We start from the raw sequence: 19,063 nt of genomic DNA on the forward strand, positions 1-19,063 counted from the left end.
AAGAGACATCATGAATAGAAAGAAGGATTCAAATGAAGATGATCGGCAATTCACAGTTTGTTTGTGATACTCTCAATCCTTATGCATTATTATGCCACCATCTGATTTTGATTTCACATTTTTAGACTGACTGGTGTCAGCTTTATTATGATTAAGAAGCTTGAGTAATGTTCATATTGATGAGCACAATTTGCTATTTTCTCTTGCTTTAATCAAGCAACCTTAGGTTGATCATTATTCTCTCTATTTCTCTAATATCTTATCAAATCTAGATTTTATATGTAATACTGTTTGATTTTTTCTGTTCATCTGCTTTATTTGCTCTGCGTTTCTTGCATAACTTAACCTTATCATTTTTCCTGAACACATGCACTATACACATGATTTTTTTGGGTCAAATAAAAACCTGTTATACATCTGAGAGTAAATAATTGATGGTTGATTTGACAGGTGTAGAAACTGGATGAAGTTCAAGGAATGAGGAACACTTCAGATTTCTTCAACAAACTTGTTGATAGTGTTGCTCCAACAGTTTATGGTCATCGAAAAATTAAGCAAGCAATCCTTCTTATGCTTATGGGTGGTGTCAACAAATTTACTCATGAAGGCATCAACCTTTGAGGGACATAAACGTCTGTATTGTTGGAGATCCCAGCTATGGAAAATCTCAATTTCCGAAGTACTGCCCTTTTTATTTTTGTTTGCTTACTTTATAGTGGTCTATGCAAATTGAATGGCTTATATATGATAGTTATTCATTTCAGGTATACTTCAGGCGTCCCTCCAAAATCTATGTATACATCTGGTAAATCATCATCTGTCGTCCGCTTGACTGCAACTGTTGCTAAGGATCCAAAAACTGGGGAGTTTTGTATTGAGGTCAATATAATCTATTGCTCTTTTGTAATTACTAGAAGTGTAAAAAATAGTTGTGCTGTCAGTCGAGGCAGCTGGACGGGACTGTCCTAGGAAAAGGTATTAAATTCTTTCCATTCACAATATTCCATTATTTATTTTCATTTGTGTTGTAGTCTTTTGTTCTAGTGTATTTAGAATGATAAATGTATAACATTTCCCAGTTTAAGTTAGATTAAACTAATGCAAGTATTCATCCAAATTATATGGTAAAACATTATAATAGGATTAGAACTGTTTTAGGTTCAAATTACTCCCTAGAGAAAAGTAAATTGAAAAATAATAAATGTACACTTGAGAAGAATGAAGTTTAAGCAGGTATTTGGATCCTCTAGCTTCTACATATCTTAAGTTTGTCTGTCCATCTTGGATTTTCAACTATAATAATAATCATGCCATAGTGTTTGCATGTTGTAACTAGAATTTCCCACCTAGAAAGCATAAACACTATTTATGAAACATTACTTAGAAGCATTGCCTGAGTAGGGCATAAAAACAATTCAGGGTTTTAATAGGTTCAGATGTTATATCATTTATCGGACTGCATAACATTATCCAGTGTCGTGTATTATCATTTATCGGACTGCATAACATATGTTTATTGAGTGAAGATAGCTACACATATTGTGAAAGTTCATTAGGAGCGTGAAGATGCACCTGATTCAGCATTCACTGCAGCAGAACTAAAGCGTTACATTGCCTATCGAAAAGCTGTTAAACTAGAGGTTTGACGACTTGTTTTTTGTTTTGGATCAAGTTCTCTCATGCCTGGGGATAATTTTTCTTTTGTGCTTCTTACATAGCCTTATTAATGCAGCTCATTCAGATACCATGGTAGACTCTTACTCTCCGTAGGAGTGATACATATCGTATGACAGTTAGGCAGTTGGAGGCGTTAATCAGGCTGTCGTTGGCCGCTGCACGGGCATATTTGAAAAATCGGGTGTTTAAATTTTTCAGAGGCCGGTCAGTATGCATTAGTTATATATTTTCTTTCTCTGGTCTATCGCAGGCTTGCATGATTCTGTGTTGGGTTGCGATTTTGACTACCATATGTACATCCTCATGTTGGTAAAGCAAAAAAACTGCTTGGAACATCATAATAAGGTAGGACATTTATTTCTGACCTGTTTTCAATTTTTAATCTGGGAGCTAGCTTTTGGTAATAACTGCACATGTTACTCTTTGTCCTGCTGTACGGAGTCCAGTGAGATTGATCTGTTTAAGTTTCAAGAACCAAACATGGAGAACGACACAGGAACTGACGATAAAAATGATATCAATAATAATAATAATAATAAATTGAGATGCTTATGTATTAGTAATGCTGGAAAATTGGTGGCGCTGCTCTATAATGCACATGTATCTATTTATAATTTATCATCATTGAAGGTGAAACTCTTGATATATATATATTTTATCCATTAAATTGTTTGTCCTCACCATCATTTATTTACTGCTGAAGAAGTTTGATGATTTCATAATATAGTATTTAAAGCATAGTGACATAATTCGTTGAAGTGATGCTCATTGAAGAGTTGTATGATGTGTGCTTTTTACTTTGAATTGAGTTTTTTTCAGTTCTGAACAATTTTAATATAGAGTGGATTAGTCAGTTTAACTATTCAACAGTAATTCTCAACAACAAAATAAACCTATTCAAAAGTGCCAAATTTTTGGGTTGCACTCCATACGGAAACAGACAAGCTTTGGATGTGGATTTAATCCAGTTACCTATTGTCGCAGTGTGGATTAAGGATCGTCTAATCAAAATTTGATTGCTCATATTTTAACTGCATGATGTGTCAAAATACACAATTAAAGATTAAATATACATGTATTTATTTTTTATTTATACTCTGGCCTTATGGAGTATCTAATTAATATAATGCTTTGACCGTGATTCAATTATGTTGGAACAACTTTCACTTCTAAAATAGTTTTCTTATTGTTGAGACATATGAGATGTCTACCGAATTCTATTTTAGTTTGTGTTAATAAAGACATTCCTTGTAAGAAAATATATATTTCAAAATGACATTGGAACAGTTTGAACTTTGAACATAATTAAAGTCATTGAAGGGATTGATGATATTACCAGCAAAGCCATGTGCCAAGTTTCATTTGAGAAGCCAGAGTGAACATAAACGCATTTTTGTCCTGAACAACACACAAAAACATAAATAATTGATAAAACCAAATTATGAGTTACAGATCAACATCAAGTCATTGAATTGAAATCAATAAATAAGTAAATAATATTCATAATAACATATAACATATAACATATAAATACAAAATACAAAGGACCCACGTTATATTTGCCACCTATGGAATAAGTCCATTGCCAACTGTCATTTCCCCCACAAAAGTTTTGTTCCTTTTATATCCTTATAGATCTCCACTTAATTACCACCAACGCACCTAACCCGTTTAAAATACTTGTATACATGTATTTATGTGCATTTCCATTTTTCTCCTTAATCATAAAATTTGAAATGCTTCGAACTAAATATTTGGAGTGTGAGATGAGTGGTCTAGTAACAAGAAGAGAAAGATCAACAAATCTTATATAGAAAATAATATTGTTTTAGAATTTTGATTTGAGTACTACTTAATTTCGTAAAACTCTACTTATAAACATTTTTATAGATCATATTTAATCAAACGTAAGACTTTTCAATACACAATCTGAGAGAAAATAATAAATATATAAGGTACAATCACGACACATTTTATAGAGTTGTTTGATTTAACATATATGTGTTTTGAATTCCATCTTTTCAATCTAGTTTATGAATTGTTTTATTAAAATCGGACACTAGATCAAAATATCATAAATAACTATGCGAAAGTGGAATAATCTCAAATCAATAAAATTCAACTCCAATCTTTAATAGAACAACTAAGATTATGATTGTGTGAATAAAAAATAATCCTGACTGCAGAGAATTCAAATCGTGGACAATAATTGATTGCAGTCAGGTGTCTTTACATTCACGCATTCGTGATGCATCGACAATTGTTCGATCAAAATTGTACGGTTAAGATAAAATAAAGATAATTTTTTTTAACCATACGATCGAGATCAGATAAACCCTTACTACAAGGAATCCGAATTCCCAGATCAAAGAAATCTTTGATGTGAACGTGTCAAAGTAGTTGCATGGGGGTGACAAGTAAGGGCTGTAAAGTCATTTGAGTAACATAGCAAGTTAGTTGGCTGGCATGAATGGCCATGCATGTAATTTGATTGGAAGTTAAAGGCTTGTTTGGTTGTACCTTTGGAATTATGCATGGTATGTGTGCTGGAATGTTTATCAAAACTTTTATTTATATGTATATGTATATATGTATGTTTGTGGAGCTTATTTTGGAAAGACAAGTGGCTTGCATTGAGTGAGACTTTCATAATTATAAGAACTTGAGATTAAGAACAACAAGAGAGAGAGAAAAGGAGAGATTTTGAACAACAACATGGGGTACTGGAAATCTAAGGTTCTTCCTAAAATCAAGAAGGTTTTTGTTTCTGAGAGTAGTACCAAGAAAGCTGCTGCTGCTGAGGTTTCAAAGTCCTTTGATGAGTCAAAGGTTTGTCCTTTCTTAACTTTTAAACTTTCATATACAAATCAGGTGTTTTTATTTTGTCTATGCTTCTTTGTATCTATTGAAAAGGAAACTCTAGTTCATATATATGATTTGGTTTGGTTTTTGGTGTTTGGTTTAGGAGGTATACAATAAAGAGTTTGAGGAAAAGAAGACTGAACTTCAACCAAAAGTACTTGTTGTATATGAGGCTTTATCAACTCAAATCAAGGTAAGAAATTATCACACACTCCCTCTATAATAAAATATAAATAAAAATAGTATTTGTATCTTTACTTCAATTTTTCATATACTTTTATTTCTTATATTTCATTCCGGAAAAAATATACATATATACCTAAGTATACACATATGCATACATAGATAAGAAAAAAAAATACATATATTGATAGGTAAGGCTATTGATAAAATTTTAATCATGTTTTCAGAGTTTGGTCAAAGAACGTGATGAAGCAGGGCTAAAGAAGAACACAACAGAAGTTAACAAATTCATAGAAGAACTTGTTAAAATTGGTGAAATATTTCTCTCTCTTTTTATTTATTTGAAACTTACTTGCTCTCTCGAGTTATATATATACAAAAATATATTTGAAAAATTGATGTTTCTAGTTTAAATTTAAATCAGATATATCAAATTTTCAAATAATTTTTACTTATATTTTATTGCAGACGGATTAGTTAATTAGATCTTTGTTACTTTAGAACAAAAATATATTGATACAACTAAGTATATGTATTTCAGATTTTCCTGGATCAAAAGCAGTATCTGAGGCATCTTCAAAGTTTGGACCAGCCTTAATTTCAGGTCCAATTTTCTATGTTTTTGAGAAAGTATCAACTTTCATAGTTACAGAAGAGAAAGTTGAAGAAACAACTCCTACTACAGAAACAAAAACAGAAGAGGAAACAAGTGGTGTCAAAGAAAAGGAAATAGTGATTGAAGAAGGTAAAAAGGAAGAGAAAATTGAATCTGTTGAAGAAAAGGTTGTAGCTGATCCTGTTTCTGATGATAAACAGGAAGAGAAAGTTGTTGAAACAGTTGTTACTGCAGTTGAAAAAGAAGAACCAATAAAGCCTTGAAAAATTGTTGATCAAGAATGATAAATATGTATGTATATGTGTAATAGTTTGCATATACTCTTAAAATTGTTACATACCATTCTCTTATTCTTTTATATATCTGTAATTGAATTTGGTTTTTGCTTAGTTTGATGTATGTGAATGTTTATGGTTGAATCATTTTGTAATTTTTATTTATTTATTTATTTTAATGTCAAGGAATTGTGACTTGGATTGTATCAATTGGTCATCCAATTAATCCTTCAAGTTTGTTGTTTTCATTTAAATTTAAATTAAAAGTGATTAGTTTTATGTTCTGTTTTGCTGGATTTTTCTTTATTTTTTTAATTTACTAAAGGTGCAAGCAAGCACCTATATTTATTTCAATTATCAAACCTCTCACATCATTTCATCCCAATCGTAGAGACGTGCTAATTAAGGTCACAAAATAATAAAAATGTGTGTATACTTTAATGAGTCAAATATAGAGGTGGATATGCATAGACATCTTGTAGGTCCATTCAAACGTGGGATTATTAGTTAAATTCGTTTAAGTTGCTTGGAATGATTGAACTCTATGAAATGAAATATTATATATTAACACCAATGTTAACTTTGTACTTTAATTGTCTTCGGAATCAAGCTTCTCAAATGAGTAGTTAATGGTTCTAATTGGGACATCCAATGAATTATATGCATGAAGATTGGTAATATTTTCTTCTCTCTTAATATATATAAATCATTGATATTTATTTATAAAAACAATCTTTCAAAAGATTTTCATTAAGTTCTTAGTCTTCTTCAACTAGTTCTTTTATTTAAATCAATGGAGATGGAAGTTCTTTTGAATATCCTTGTCGTGCAAGTTTTGGTGGTATTGGTAGGTATCATTTTCGTGAATGGATATTTATTTTCTTATAATATGCTTGGTAGTTAAATTTTAGATGTTTTTTTAAAAGTCTATACTTTAATATATATTTTATATTTAATTTTTTATTTTAAAAAATGACATGATAGATTATCATACAATATTTCCGTTTATTTTTAAATTAATTTTAGAAATATTTTATATAATTTAAAATAAAAATAAAAAAGAGTTATAGTAATTTTTATTTTTATTTTTTTTTGGAGATGAAAGAGTCTGGTTCAATAAAGAGTGTTCATCCCTGTTTAGCCAACAATGCCTCATTAAAAGCTCTCAAATTGTATAATAGTGTTAACAAGATTAATGAAAAATATCATCATAAGCTATAATATAATTATGTGAAGTAAACTTTTTAGGACAGAAGCACTCTAATAAGAGCCCACAATATCAAGGAGGACCAACCTAACCCAATTAGCAATGGATTTAATTACATTTTTAAACAAAGCATTACAAAAGTTATGTCTAAAATCATTAAAAGTTTGGGGATTTTTAATTTTAGAAATCAAACAAATAAAAGTTTCATGAAACCTATTAGGGTCTCCATTATTATTAAGAATATTAGAACAATAGAAGTGGCATCAGTGTCAATGATGTCCTAAAACCTGTGATAGAAAAGAGCAGGCATGCCATTTCTATAATGAAATGAACCTCAGGAGTAGAATTCATAGACATGGAGAAAATAATATCGTTGTCGATATATCCAATTATAAAAGTAGGGATTTTATAGATTAAATTGACTACTAAAAAAAATATATATTTGAAGATTAAATTGATTAATTTAATACATATTTGATGAATAAAATGACTAACAAAAAATATTTTTAAATATGTTTTTATAATTTTGATATATTCAAAATCTGGTTAATTTCTTAATATATTTCTATTTTTTTAAGAAAGTAACCATATTGTCGTGTTCTACTTTTCAAACTTTCAGAAGATCACTCCCTCGAGTATACGATAATGGGAAGAATATTGTTTTTTGAGAATTGTAACGTGTACCCCCCCACCTACACTTCTTATCCTCTCATTTCTATTGAAAATACAATTTTACCCTTTTTACTATATATAATACTCAAAAAAATTTACCACTCCAATATTCACCCCTCTTTCGAAATTACAAAATCTACCTTATCATTCGAAAATTTTCAAACTTTCGAAATATAAAAAAGTGAATTTTTTTTAACATTTTCGAAACTTTCGATAAATATGAAAGTTTTGAAATGTAATTTTCCAAGATTTTTTGAAAGTTTCAAAACTTTTGATCAATTTGAAATCTTCCAAACACAATTTCTCAGATTTTCGAAGGTTTCTATAAATTCAAAACTTTCAAAACACAAATTTCCAGAAAACATCAAAATCTTCGAAACTTTGAAATTTTCGAAGTAATACAATTTCGAAACTTTATAAAGTTTCAATTTATATGAAATTTTTGAAATGTAAATAATTATTTTAATAATAATTAAAAAAGTTATTTAAAAAAATGGATTTATAATATTATGATTAATTAAATTTAGTAATTTCAAAAAAAAATCAGGTATGAGTAGAGTTGGGGTTCTTGCTACAAGAACGATTATAGATTCTACAGAAAAATTCACCATCGATCAGGTATTATTACTGGTAACCGATATCTATTTGTTTTGTATGTGTTATCACATATTAAAACAAAATGAAACGTGTTTAACAACTTTATACAATCATAATGCATCCAAAATAACATATGAATTCTCCTGTCTTCTTGTCCAATGCACATAATTTTATTTTTGTATTAAATTCAACAGATGTTGTATTTATGTGTACGAACCTCTCAACGATGATCGATAAGTACTCCTTGCTTTATATATTTGACTTGGAATTGTGAGATTATCTTTATTTCTCTCTTTCAAATCATTCAAAATGAATCTTGAAGCAAACTTATACTTTGTCATGTAATTGACAAATTTCTTCTCTTCTTCGTTTAAACGCCCCAAATATGAATGATCGGTTAAAGTATCCAGTAAATTATGATTGTGTGTTCCACAATAAACACTAATTTTTCATCATTTACCGATACTCAACGGCATATATCTGAGTTTAAAGGGACAGTTTTCCTTATGAGAACAAATTACTATTGATTTTGATTTTAATTTATATCTTCCACCTCTTTTGCATCCCAAAATTAATTTGTCTTTTCTTTCTCTTTTTTCCGATTGCTTTATCTAATCGAATGGTAACAATTAAAATTCCATTTTGCCTTCTAATATTTTTTGCCCATTCAAATACAGCTTCTCGAGAGGAAAATAACTACAAAATATGTTTCAAATAAAACATCAATATATATCTATAATAAAAATTTCATCATTGGTGAATTATCAGTAATAATACATGATCGGTAGTGAATTTTTCTATAGAACCTATAATCGTTCTTGAAGCAGGAACCCCAACTCTACTCATACCTGATTTCAAAAAGAGTACTAAATTTAATTAATAATAATATTTTAAATCCATTTTTTAAAATAAATTTTTTAATTATTATTAAAGTAATTATTTAGATTTTGAAAATTTCATATAAATTAAAATTTTTGAATTTTTTGAAATTTTCAAAATTGTATTACTTCGAAAATTTCAAAGTTTCGAAGATATTGAAGTTTTTCTGGAAATTTGGATTTCAAAATTTTCGAACTTATAGAAACCTTTGAAAATCTAAGAAATTGTGTTTCGAATATTTCAAATTGATCAAAAATTTCGAAAGTTTTGACAAATTCTGGAAAAATGAATTTCGAAAGTTTCAAATTTCTCAAAAGTTTTGAAAATGTAAAAAAAACTCACCTTTTTATATTTCGAAAGTTTGATGAATTTTTGTAAAAAACAAAACGATAACATTGTTGATATTCTAAAACATAAAACATGAAATTGTCACTTAAAATTAAAATAAAGGACCAGATTGAAGAGAAAAAAAAAGATAAATGACTAAAACGTTAACTGAAATTAAGTTAAAAGATCGCATGTGCTATTTAGCCCAGTTGTTTTTGTAATTTTTTTTTATAAATTATTCCCTCATATTTTTTAATAATAGACATCTATATTATAATTTGGTCTACAAAAATCGATGTATTTAACTCATAAAATGCATCTAATATAATTGAATCTAAAATTACAAAAACTGATGTAGCTAAATATCACTAGAAGGGGGTTGAATAGGGATTTTGCTATAAAAAATAATTTTCAAGTGTTTTTAAAACTATCCTCTCGCTGAGGATGGTAAGTTAGAGGATGGGTTTTTCAAACCTTCAGTTTTGAGTTGAGCAAAAGAGTGAGAGAGAAATATGAGAGAGAGACACACACAATTTTATACTGGTTCACCTAAATATGGCTACGTCCAGTCCAATATGAGAGAGACACACACACACCATTTTATACTGGTTCACCCAAAGATGGCTACGTCCAGTCCTCACACCCTTGTGAGATTTTACTAAAGTTCAAACAGATCAACCTCACACTGAGGATGATTACAAAATGTGTATTCTTTAGCTTCACCAAGCTTACAATCAATTTTCAAATATTTCCAAGTGTATCTCACATGGAAATTGCAAAGTAATATGAGAGTGATTGATTCTAAATACTTTCTCAAAGGATTTACAAAGATATAGTGTAGGATTGAAGAAAGTATGTAGTGAGGATGGGTGTTGCTCTTTATAGCTTTAAGATGCTTGATCTTTTTATGCAATTGTGTTGTGTGTAGTATGATGAAGTGCTTGCTGCATTTTATAGAGGTCCAAGCTCTTTGATGACCGTTGGACTTCATTACAAAATATCCAAGGTTTTTCATCATAATTACAGAACTGCCATTCAACTTTTTTAGGCCAGGCAGAAGCCATCCTCGCGCATGCACAGCTTCCTTGTAACTTGATCTTGAGATGTCTTTGTCTATTCTCTTTTATCAAGAGTGCAAAGCTGTTTCTTTGACCATGTGAGCTGCAACTTTTTCAAAAACTTTAAGCACTAGGTTGATTTCAACTTTTGAGGTGATGTTGACAAGAGAGAAGGCTACCCTCTTACATAGCACTGTCATACTCAGTCCGAGGATCAGATCTACTTTCACATGTGATCTTCTATTTTTGGCTTGTGTGTTGTTGCCTTTCGTTAACTTGACTTCTTCATGTATTAATTCGTGCTAGCACAATAAATGATCTGATTTTAGCCTTTGCACATGCTTGATGGGTTGCTTTCAACTTTTGTTGGACCATCCTCAGCCTATTATGTCATCCTCTAGACTTAGATCTAGTTATTCTTGTCCTTTTCCTTTTGGCCTTCTAACTTCTTTATTTCAAATACTTTTATTTATTCATTCTTTGACTTTGTTGTGCATTTCTTTAATGAATAAAAGCATATGTTCTGGAGAGGACAAGTATGTGTAGATTTGAGACTCCATCCTCTTCACGAGGCTATATATCCTCAGGAATTTCAGTCCATCAATTTTGTATCAGATTTTTCTCCTTTTTGCCTTGGTGATTAATAACCTATTTTCTTATATGAATACACTCAAAAGCACATATTAGTCATTAATCACAATCATAATCTTTTAAGTAATTTTGTTATCATTAAAATCATTTGAGAGATTTTGTCTCAACAAAAATATACACCATAATATCTATATTAATTAGCATATATATGTCATATCATATTTAATCAAAATTTATCACAACCCAACTAGTATATAACAAATTACATAAACCACAATTATCCTATAGATTTATATAATTTGATTTTCACAACACAGTTAATAGTTATTCCTTTTTCAAAATTTTAAATTTTTGTAATATAAATTTTAGACATAGATCATAAATATAAAATTTTGGACAATGTGAATGATCTGAAAGAATTAAGTGTCATTTGTTATGTATCAATTATTATTTAACAAATTATAACTCAAAGTCTCTTATAAACAAAATAAAAGAGTAGTATTTTTTATAAAATTCTTAAATGCAATTTTAGTCTCATTGATTCGTAATTTTGGTCCCCTATTTCTAATTTTACAATTTTAGTTTTCTTATTTTAACTTATTCGGAATTTTGGTCCCCTATTTCTAATTTCACAATTTGAATTCTTATTTTAACTATTTTTAATTATGGCCCCTCTATTTCTAATTTCGTAAATTTGATCCCCGATTTCTTAAAATTGAGACACTTTGTCATTCTTATATATTTAACTATTAATATTGATTTGGTCAATGATGAAGTTGTTTTATTTTTTTTAATGATTACTTGAACTTATTATTTTTTTAAAATTCTTGCTCATGTTTGTTAAAAATAAAATTCGCTACTCATATTTTAAAAATAGTTTCTAAAACAATTGCTAGCTCTTATTATTAATTAAGATAAACACAAAATAAAATAAGATGGTTGAAAATATATTTTTATTTTTTTAAAAAATTATTGTGATTCTATGTACACCTTTGAGAAAATAAATAGAGATATACAACGAATCAATAATTTTTAAATGGTAAAAATATATTTTGGACCTCTTATTTTATATTATAGTTATTTTAATGAATAATTAGAGCTAATAATTGATTTTTTTTAAAACAATTATATAATTGTGATAACATTATTAATAATAATTTAATTACTAGTTCTAATTATTAATTAAAATCTCTAGATAAGATAAAATGTTTCAATTTTAAGAAATAAGGGGACTAAAATTGTGAATTTTGAAATAGATGAACCAAAATTAAGAATCAATTAAAATAGAGAACTAAAAGTTAGAAATATGGGGATCAAAATTACAAATCAGTTAAAATAGAGAGATTAAAATTACGAAATTAGAAATAGAGAGACGAAAATCACGAATCAATTAAAATGTAGGACTAAAATTGCATTTAAGTCTTTTTAATAATAGTGTTTCATTTGTTTATTGGTAGAATATTTACTATTTTTAAATAAAATACTAAAAAAAATATTTAATAAATTTAAATGTAAAATACTAAACTACATTCATATAACCTTTTGCATAAACATTAAATAGTATTTAACTCAAAGATTTTATATTTAACAAATATAAAAAATTTAAACTAAATTTATTATAAGTATTAACTTTCTATTCATACTTTTATTATACAAAACTATAATAAAATATAACATTTATTATATACTAATTTTATGAGTAGACATACGCTAAATTAGAAGGCACTAAATTAGAAGGCACTAGATTAGAAGGGAAAACGAATTAAATGTTAAAGAAAAGTAACAAAACTAAAATTTTAAAAAAAATATAATTAATTATCGAGTTGGGTTGGATTGGTTATTCGGGCCTGACGGATCAACCCGCATCCGTGGACACCCCAGATATTAACTAATTGAATCAATTTAAAAAGAACAAAATATCAATTCTAATTATTTTCTCGCAAAAATCGAAACAAACCGAATATTCAGGCGTTACCATTACCGCGCCCAACACTGATGAATTGCAGCACTGAATTATCAATGGTGCATAATTTTGGTGAAGCTGCTTTCAATCTTATCACCCTCGAAAACCTAAACCGCTATAGGTATTTTGTCAATGAACTTCACAACAAAGTTAATACGGTGACTTCTCTTTTCATTATTCTAAACTCTTCATTTATTTTTTTGTATCAGTCATAATTTCTCTATTTTTTTTGTTTTTTATTTAATGTTGATCAGAATGAGCGTAGGGCCAAATAATATTGAAATATTATTATACAAATTGTGGTGTGGATGATATTGCACAATTCTATGTTCAATTTCTTGATTCTAATTGCTTTTGCGGTTTATGTTTCTTGTCTCAATACAAAGTCGATTATTTAGACCTTTGTTCCAAAAGTTAATAACTTATATTTCCAGATGTATTTTAAATTCGGATTGGTGAAGTTAACATTTGAGTTGTTTGATCTTGCGATAGAAAAAGTATGAAATTTTACTTTAATTTATTTTTCATAAATATTGACAAATTAAGTGAATGAAATTGAAATTTTATAAAAATACATTGGAATATTAGAAAATCATCCCAACCTTTGATCAAAATAAACTGCATTTCAAGAACCCTATGGTGTGGAACAACCATTGCTTAAGATGTAAGCTTTCCTGTTTCCCACTTATTATTTGTGTTATAATATTATGAAGTTGAATGATGGTGTAGAAATTGATAGTTTTATTTTCTTTCATCACTCCATCGATAAGCTTCACCGATAGTAATTATGATGGAAAAACTCACTTATGCAATTGCTTGTAGTTTTATGTTCATCAAATTATAGATTTTATTTAAATTGGAGTTGCAGTCAATATGGAAAAGGGAGGGTAATATCAAGCATGGTAATTTAATTGATTTCAAGACTCACTTGCTTTTTGTCATTTTATTTTTATCATATTGGAATTTTACTATCTGATTATCTGATCTAGCATTTCTTAATTCTGATCCATAGAGGAATGAAGCCAACATCCTTTTTCCTTTGTATAATATCTCATTTGCTTATTTATCAATTGTATTCTAATTTCTGTCGAGGGATTTACAGGCTAACATTATAACACAGTTATTGTACACTTCTATAAAGTCTAGGGAATATTTTTGAAGCATAATTTCTGCTATGCATTGGTGGGCTTGTGGTGTTTCTATGTTTGAATTTTGAACATTATTTATGTCATGTGTTGAGTGCAGCTTGAGCAGCAAGTACAAGAGGTTGAACAGTTTTTCCAATTCACTGATGTTCAGCATAATGATGGCAAAAACAAAGGTCGGGAGAAGCCTCATACCGGCTCTAAGAAGCCGATGCAACGTGTTTCAGGTAGGGAAGCTACTGCTTTAGAAGAAATGCAAGAGGATATCATGCGCCCTTTTACCAAAATATTGAATGAGGCAAGTACAAGTATTTCTGCAATAATTTTTATCTCAAATGTCTATAATTGTTGGATTAAGATAGATTCATGTATCTAAAGGCGTAAATTGGCCACACACTCAATTTGATCAATATGTTTTCTGCTACCTTCAATGAACTTTGATCGACTTTCAATGGTAAACAGGATTGAATGTTTTCTCCTTTCATTGAAAGGTGAAAACACTATTTCGATAAATGACATTTGAAGCTTGTGCTATAAGAATTTTAATCAGCTTTCAGAGGTAGACAACATTGAGTGCTTTACCTTTCCACTTATTTTAGATATTAGCAAGTTAATTTAAGGTGTAAATGTATCATAAGATATATAGAGAATTCTTTGTTTTCTTTTTCCGCGAGCACTTATTTGTCCATTGCATGCAAAATCTTCAGCAGCGAAGCTGCTTTCCACCACCAATCGTCTATAACTTCATCTTTTAACATGTTTCAGCTATATTTACACATGTGTACATAAATAAATTATTGTAAGAAGTGATGTTGTCAAATAACAGCTCTATAGCGCAGCTGAATTTGAACAAGCTGTTATTTCTCTGCGATACACTATTTAGTACAAAATGTTGTCAAATAGTGGCTATAGCGGCGCTATAGCACAGTAGCATAGCAGAACTTGAACAACCCATATTTTCTTTGATCTGCTATTGACGACACTGGTAAGAAGATATGTTGATTTTTTGGGGAAAAAACATCTTCTAAAATGTTGCTTTCGTTGAAAATTAGAAAACACTGATCAGTTAACTTTTCACTTGCAATGAATAACCTCCTCTTTTCCATTGAATCTTGTGATGTACTTCCCCTGGTTTCCTGCAAAAGCCCAATGTTGATGCATTTTCTTTTTCTCAGATAACTCAGCATAAATGGGCTTGGCCCTTTAAGGAACCTGTAGATGTTGAAGGTCTTCAACTGCATGACTATTATGAGGTATTTCTTTTACTCTTTTCTATTGACTAAGACTATAATTATCTTAGTTACATTACATAAATGACATTTGAAACATGTAAACTTTTGAAAAATGGTTTAAATATTTACTTTTTCAGTGTTTCTGGTACTAGTGTAGTAGTGGCTCTTCACCTTGTTATCTATGTATTATATCAGAGTTTCTTGCTAACTCTTCTTCTCAAAACAATCTGTTTGTTTTTCTTCCCCTAGATCATTGAAAAGCCTATGGATTTTAGTACTATAAAAAGAAAAATGGAGGCTAAGGATGGTTCTGGTTATAAGAACGTGCGGGAGATATATGCTGATGTAAGGTTGATCTTTAAGAATGCAATGAGATACAATGATGAAAAGAATGATATCCATGTGATGGCTAAGACCTTACTGGAAAAATTTGAGAAAAAATGGCTGCTTCTTTTACCTAAAATTGCTAAGGCGGTAATTTGTTTTTTTCCAAAATATTTTATTTTCTTTTGGATGAATGAAACTTATGTACAATTCTGTAGCTACATTACCTTACTTTATTTGATTATTTCAGGAGAGTGAACTATCAAAGGAAGAGGCACACGAGCAATTGGATAAGAAGCTTGCTAAAGAAGCCACTTATGGCAGTATGACTAGGGATTTAAGCACTGAGGTTTTTTTTTGCAGAGTTGTGTTTAAAATCAAATGCTGTTACTCAGAAGTATATTAGATGGTTAATTTACACATTTAATTTATGTTGTTCCAGCTGTCTAAGGTTGATATGGATTTAAAGAATCTCAAAGCAGTAGTGACTGGACAGTGCAGGTTTGTGAAAGAGTCGCGCCATATTTTTATTTTGTGGTCAAGTTCAAATTGCATTAAAATAGTGTTACATGTCATTTGTTACTTATGATAGGAATTTTATGGATTTGTCGTCGATTTGAATTGTCTAGTCAAGATCAGACGGCCCACAATTTGATTTAATATCTTGGTCCTGATTTACAATTTCGAAACAATGATTGATTTAATGGTCCTGATCGCATGACTGTTTCAAATGTGTGATTCTCTTATTGCAAGAAATCTGGATCCGAGTATTATAGCACATAGTCACCCTTTTGTTTGGTCCCCTAAATACACAGAATTCGTTATGGATTTCCTTTTGATCATGTTATGAAATTGTGTTGCTTAGTATGCATTGTTCTGTTGTTGACAATATTGTAGGAAACTGTCACGTCCAGAGAAATTTATACTTGTGAAAGGTATCCCCAAATTGTCTCCTGATAACCTCCTCCATGCATTAAAGATAATCAATGAAAGTGATCCAAATTTCAAACATAGTACTCAAATGGTGACCCTTGACCTTGATTCTCAGGTTTGTCATGTTACCTATTGCTATTAATGTTGTTTGCTTTCATTCATTTTCTAACTTTTGTCTGTCCTATCTTATTATCTATAAAGTTTTCATTTTGTTTTGCGAGTGTCTTTTGGCTATTCACCAATTTTATTATCATATAAAACAGAGCGACTACACAGTGTGGAGATTGCACATGTACGTTAAAAAAACACTAGAAGTTCAAGCAACAACTGAAGGTATAACTGTTACTACTCATGAAGAAAGTATTGAGGACAAGAAAAACAATTCAAAAAGAAGGAGAATTGGGTGATTCTCTTGCCAAAGACATAGAAAGAAACCCAAAACAAAATATCAATTGTGTGATTCACTTGTACAACACATAAAGTAGACCTAAAGTAGTTATGCTCAAACTTTTAGTTTGACATAAGTGTAGGTATTCTGAAATATTTTACAGTAAGCTCACAAGTAGCATAAATAAAAACACTAAAAGGTATCTCCTGCGATTTTGGAGACTTTAAATGCTAAAGGATCCATGTATCTATTATTTGCATTCTACTATATCGGTGATATTATGACGTAAAATATATAATTTTATAAAAATGATGTATTTCATTGGGGCATCATGAAAACAAAGGAACTTGGTATCAATAATGTATCGATGATGTACCTTTCATAATATAAGGACAATCTCATTTGTTTATTTTCTCGTATATTGTATATTGGAAAATTCAAAATGGGAGTTTTGAATAAAAATAAAGAAATAAAATGTCACAATATTATTATTATGGTATTGAAATTCGAGATATTCTTAGAAGGGTGATTAAATCTATCTACCACTCTTTTGTAATAAGCTCAAAACTCACTGTTTGCAATCTCATTTTATAACAGTCGTGGTCAAGAGTATATGACTAAACTTTCATCAACTAAGTAGACAGTATCCAATGAGTTTAAACAATTACACAATATTCATTTTAAAGCAATTCATTCGATTTAACTCTCAAGAAACATATTAATTCTCATAACTTTAATTTTACTTCATACATTAATATTTTATTTATATATAATTTTATTATAATTTAAAATATTAATTTAAATATTTTCATTAATATTATTATATATTATTTAAATTTAAATTTAAAATGAAATAAAACTTAATTTTTAATAACAATATTAAAAAGTAAATGTTAAATACATGACATAAATAATTAAAAATGATAAAAGTAAATAATAAATTTAAATTTCGTTATTCTCGTATCTAAAACGCTCCCAAATATGCTCTACTATCGGTTTTCAAGGATACTTGCTCTCCTTTATATGATAATTGTGATTTGTGTGATTTGATATATATTAATCAGTTGTGATGAATTCCAATTAGATCTGACATGATATAGATTAATAAATATGATAATTAATATAAATATTATGGTGTGTGTTGTTATAATTTTGGATTCTATCATCAGTGTATTTTATGAGTAGAATTGTTTTTATGAGTAAAATTGTGATTGTTATGTTATCGCACCCGAAATGTATATTTGAGTCTAATATGTAAAGATGATATGTTATATGTGCATCGTTTTTTGTAATATGAATTAACCTAATCAAATGACATGCATTAGGTAGATTTAGAGCCTATGTGGTAGATTGATAGGACTAAAATTTATTTTACTAATTTTTTAATTATTAAAATTACATTTTTTTTATTAGGAACCCAAATTCTAAGATTGGAACATAACCTCCAAAATATTTAATATGAGTATGCATATGTGGCAGTGTGATGTGTCAGTCTCTGTCTCCTACGTGTGCATGATGAATAAACAAAGACTAAAATGATATTATTTAAAAAAATAATCAAAAGAATCACATAATATGTTCACATACATACCTTTTTACCCTTTTTCATTGTCTTCTTCATTTAACCCTAAATGTCTTCCTCGTATTAACATTTTCTCCCAAATTCAAGTTTAATCAATTCATCTTCATTGAAGATTATAACGATGGAAAGTCAATCACTACAACGAAGTCAATTTTCTTCCTCTCGGTTGGAAAATTCTTCGCAAGTTAAGTTTTTTTGTCGTTGTGGGAGAATGGTTGTGAGGCGTGTTTCCTAAACACCAATAAATAGAAGAAGATCATTCTACACTTGCTCAATCATCAATGGTAATATGGGCTAAGGATTTTATATTAAAGGGAAAAATCAAATTTGCTAAATTTGGGATTAAGATTCATTTCTTCAAATTTAGTTTGAGATATAGATTTGAAATTAATATTATTTTTTGCATATTCAATTTGAGATTCATATTTGAAATCAATTTTATTTTTTTATCGTGGGATGAATATGACTATTGTGGATATTCTTTATGAGTTGATGAAGACTCTGGGTACAATTTAACTCCAAGAGGTCCTACTCCGATGTCTTGAAGATGAT

General features: G+C 29.1%; 2 protein-coding genes and 1 pseudogene across 3 annotated transcripts; all 3 read left to right on the forward strand.

Moving 5' to 3' along the window:
• Positions 1–2,344, forward strand: part of LOC113786161 (DNA replication licensing factor MCM6-like) — a 3,954-nt pseudogene extending 1,610 nt beyond the window's left edge.
• Positions 2,345–4,388: 2,044 nt separating this feature from the next.
• LOC101488235 (plasma membrane-associated cation-binding protein 1-like) lies at positions 4,389–5,892 on the forward strand. Its single transcript, NM_001279084.1, has 4 exons — positions 4,389–4,506; positions 4,643–4,732; positions 4,950–5,034; positions 5,264–5,892. Exons 1-4 carry the CDS (start codon positions 4,393–4,395, stop codon positions 5,599–5,601), a joined length of 627 nt encoding a protein of 208 aa, NP_001266013.1. The 5' UTR covers positions 4,389–4,392; the 3' UTR covers positions 5,602–5,892.
• Positions 5,893–12,861: 6,969 nt separating this feature from the next.
• Positions 12,862–17,196, forward strand: LOC101515481 (transcription factor GTE1-like). Of its 2 annotated transcripts, none has more exons than XM_004488171.4 (8): positions 12,862–13,065; positions 14,153–14,350; positions 15,228–15,305; positions 15,534–15,758; positions 15,859–15,957; positions 16,051–16,109; positions 16,506–16,656; positions 16,805–17,196. In XM_004488171.4, exons 1-8 carry the CDS (start codon positions 12,940–12,942, stop codon positions 16,946–16,948), a joined length of 1,080 nt encoding a protein of 359 aa, XP_004488228.1. In that variant the 5' UTR covers positions 12,862–12,939; the 3' UTR covers positions 16,949–17,196. The 2 variants fall into 2 exon arrangements, with proteins under 2 accessions (XP_004488228.1, XP_027189125.1); XM_027333324.2 differs by having other exon boundaries at positions 12,888–13,028.
• Positions 17,197–19,063: the final 1,867 nt, after the last annotated feature.

Source organism: Cicer arietinum, chromosome 1, assembly GCF_000331145.2.
Source record: "Cicer arietinum cultivar CDC Frontier isolate Library 1 chromosome 1, Cicar.CDCFrontier_v2.0, whole genome shotgun sequence".
Lineage (NCBI taxonomy): Eukaryota > Viridiplantae > Streptophyta > Magnoliopsida > Fabales > Fabaceae > Cicer > Cicer arietinum.

Coding starts and splice junctions, on each gene's coding strand:
- LOC101488235 (NM_001279084.1), top strand. CDS start 4,393: ATGGGGTACTGGAAATCTAAGGTTCTTCCTAAAATCAAGAAGGTTTTT. Junction 4,733..4,949: donor CTTTATCAACTCAAATCAAG/GTAAGAAATTAT, acceptor TCATGTTTTCAG/AGTTTGGTCAAAGAACGTGA. Junction 5,035..5,263: donor AGAAGAACTTGTTAAAATTG/GTGAAATATTTC, acceptor TATGTATTTCAG/ATTTTCCTGGATCAAAAGCA.
- LOC101515481 (XM_004488171.4), top strand. CDS start 12,940: ATGAATTGCAGCACTGAATTATCAATGGTGCATAATTTTGGTGAAGCT. Junction 15,306..15,533: donor AACTGCATGACTATTATGAG/GTATTTCTTTTA, acceptor TTCTTCCCCTAG/ATCATTGAAAAGCCTATGGA. Junction 16,657..16,804: donor CCCTTGACCTTGATTCTCAG/GTTTGTCATGTT, acceptor CATATAAAACAG/AGCGACTACACAGTGTGGAG.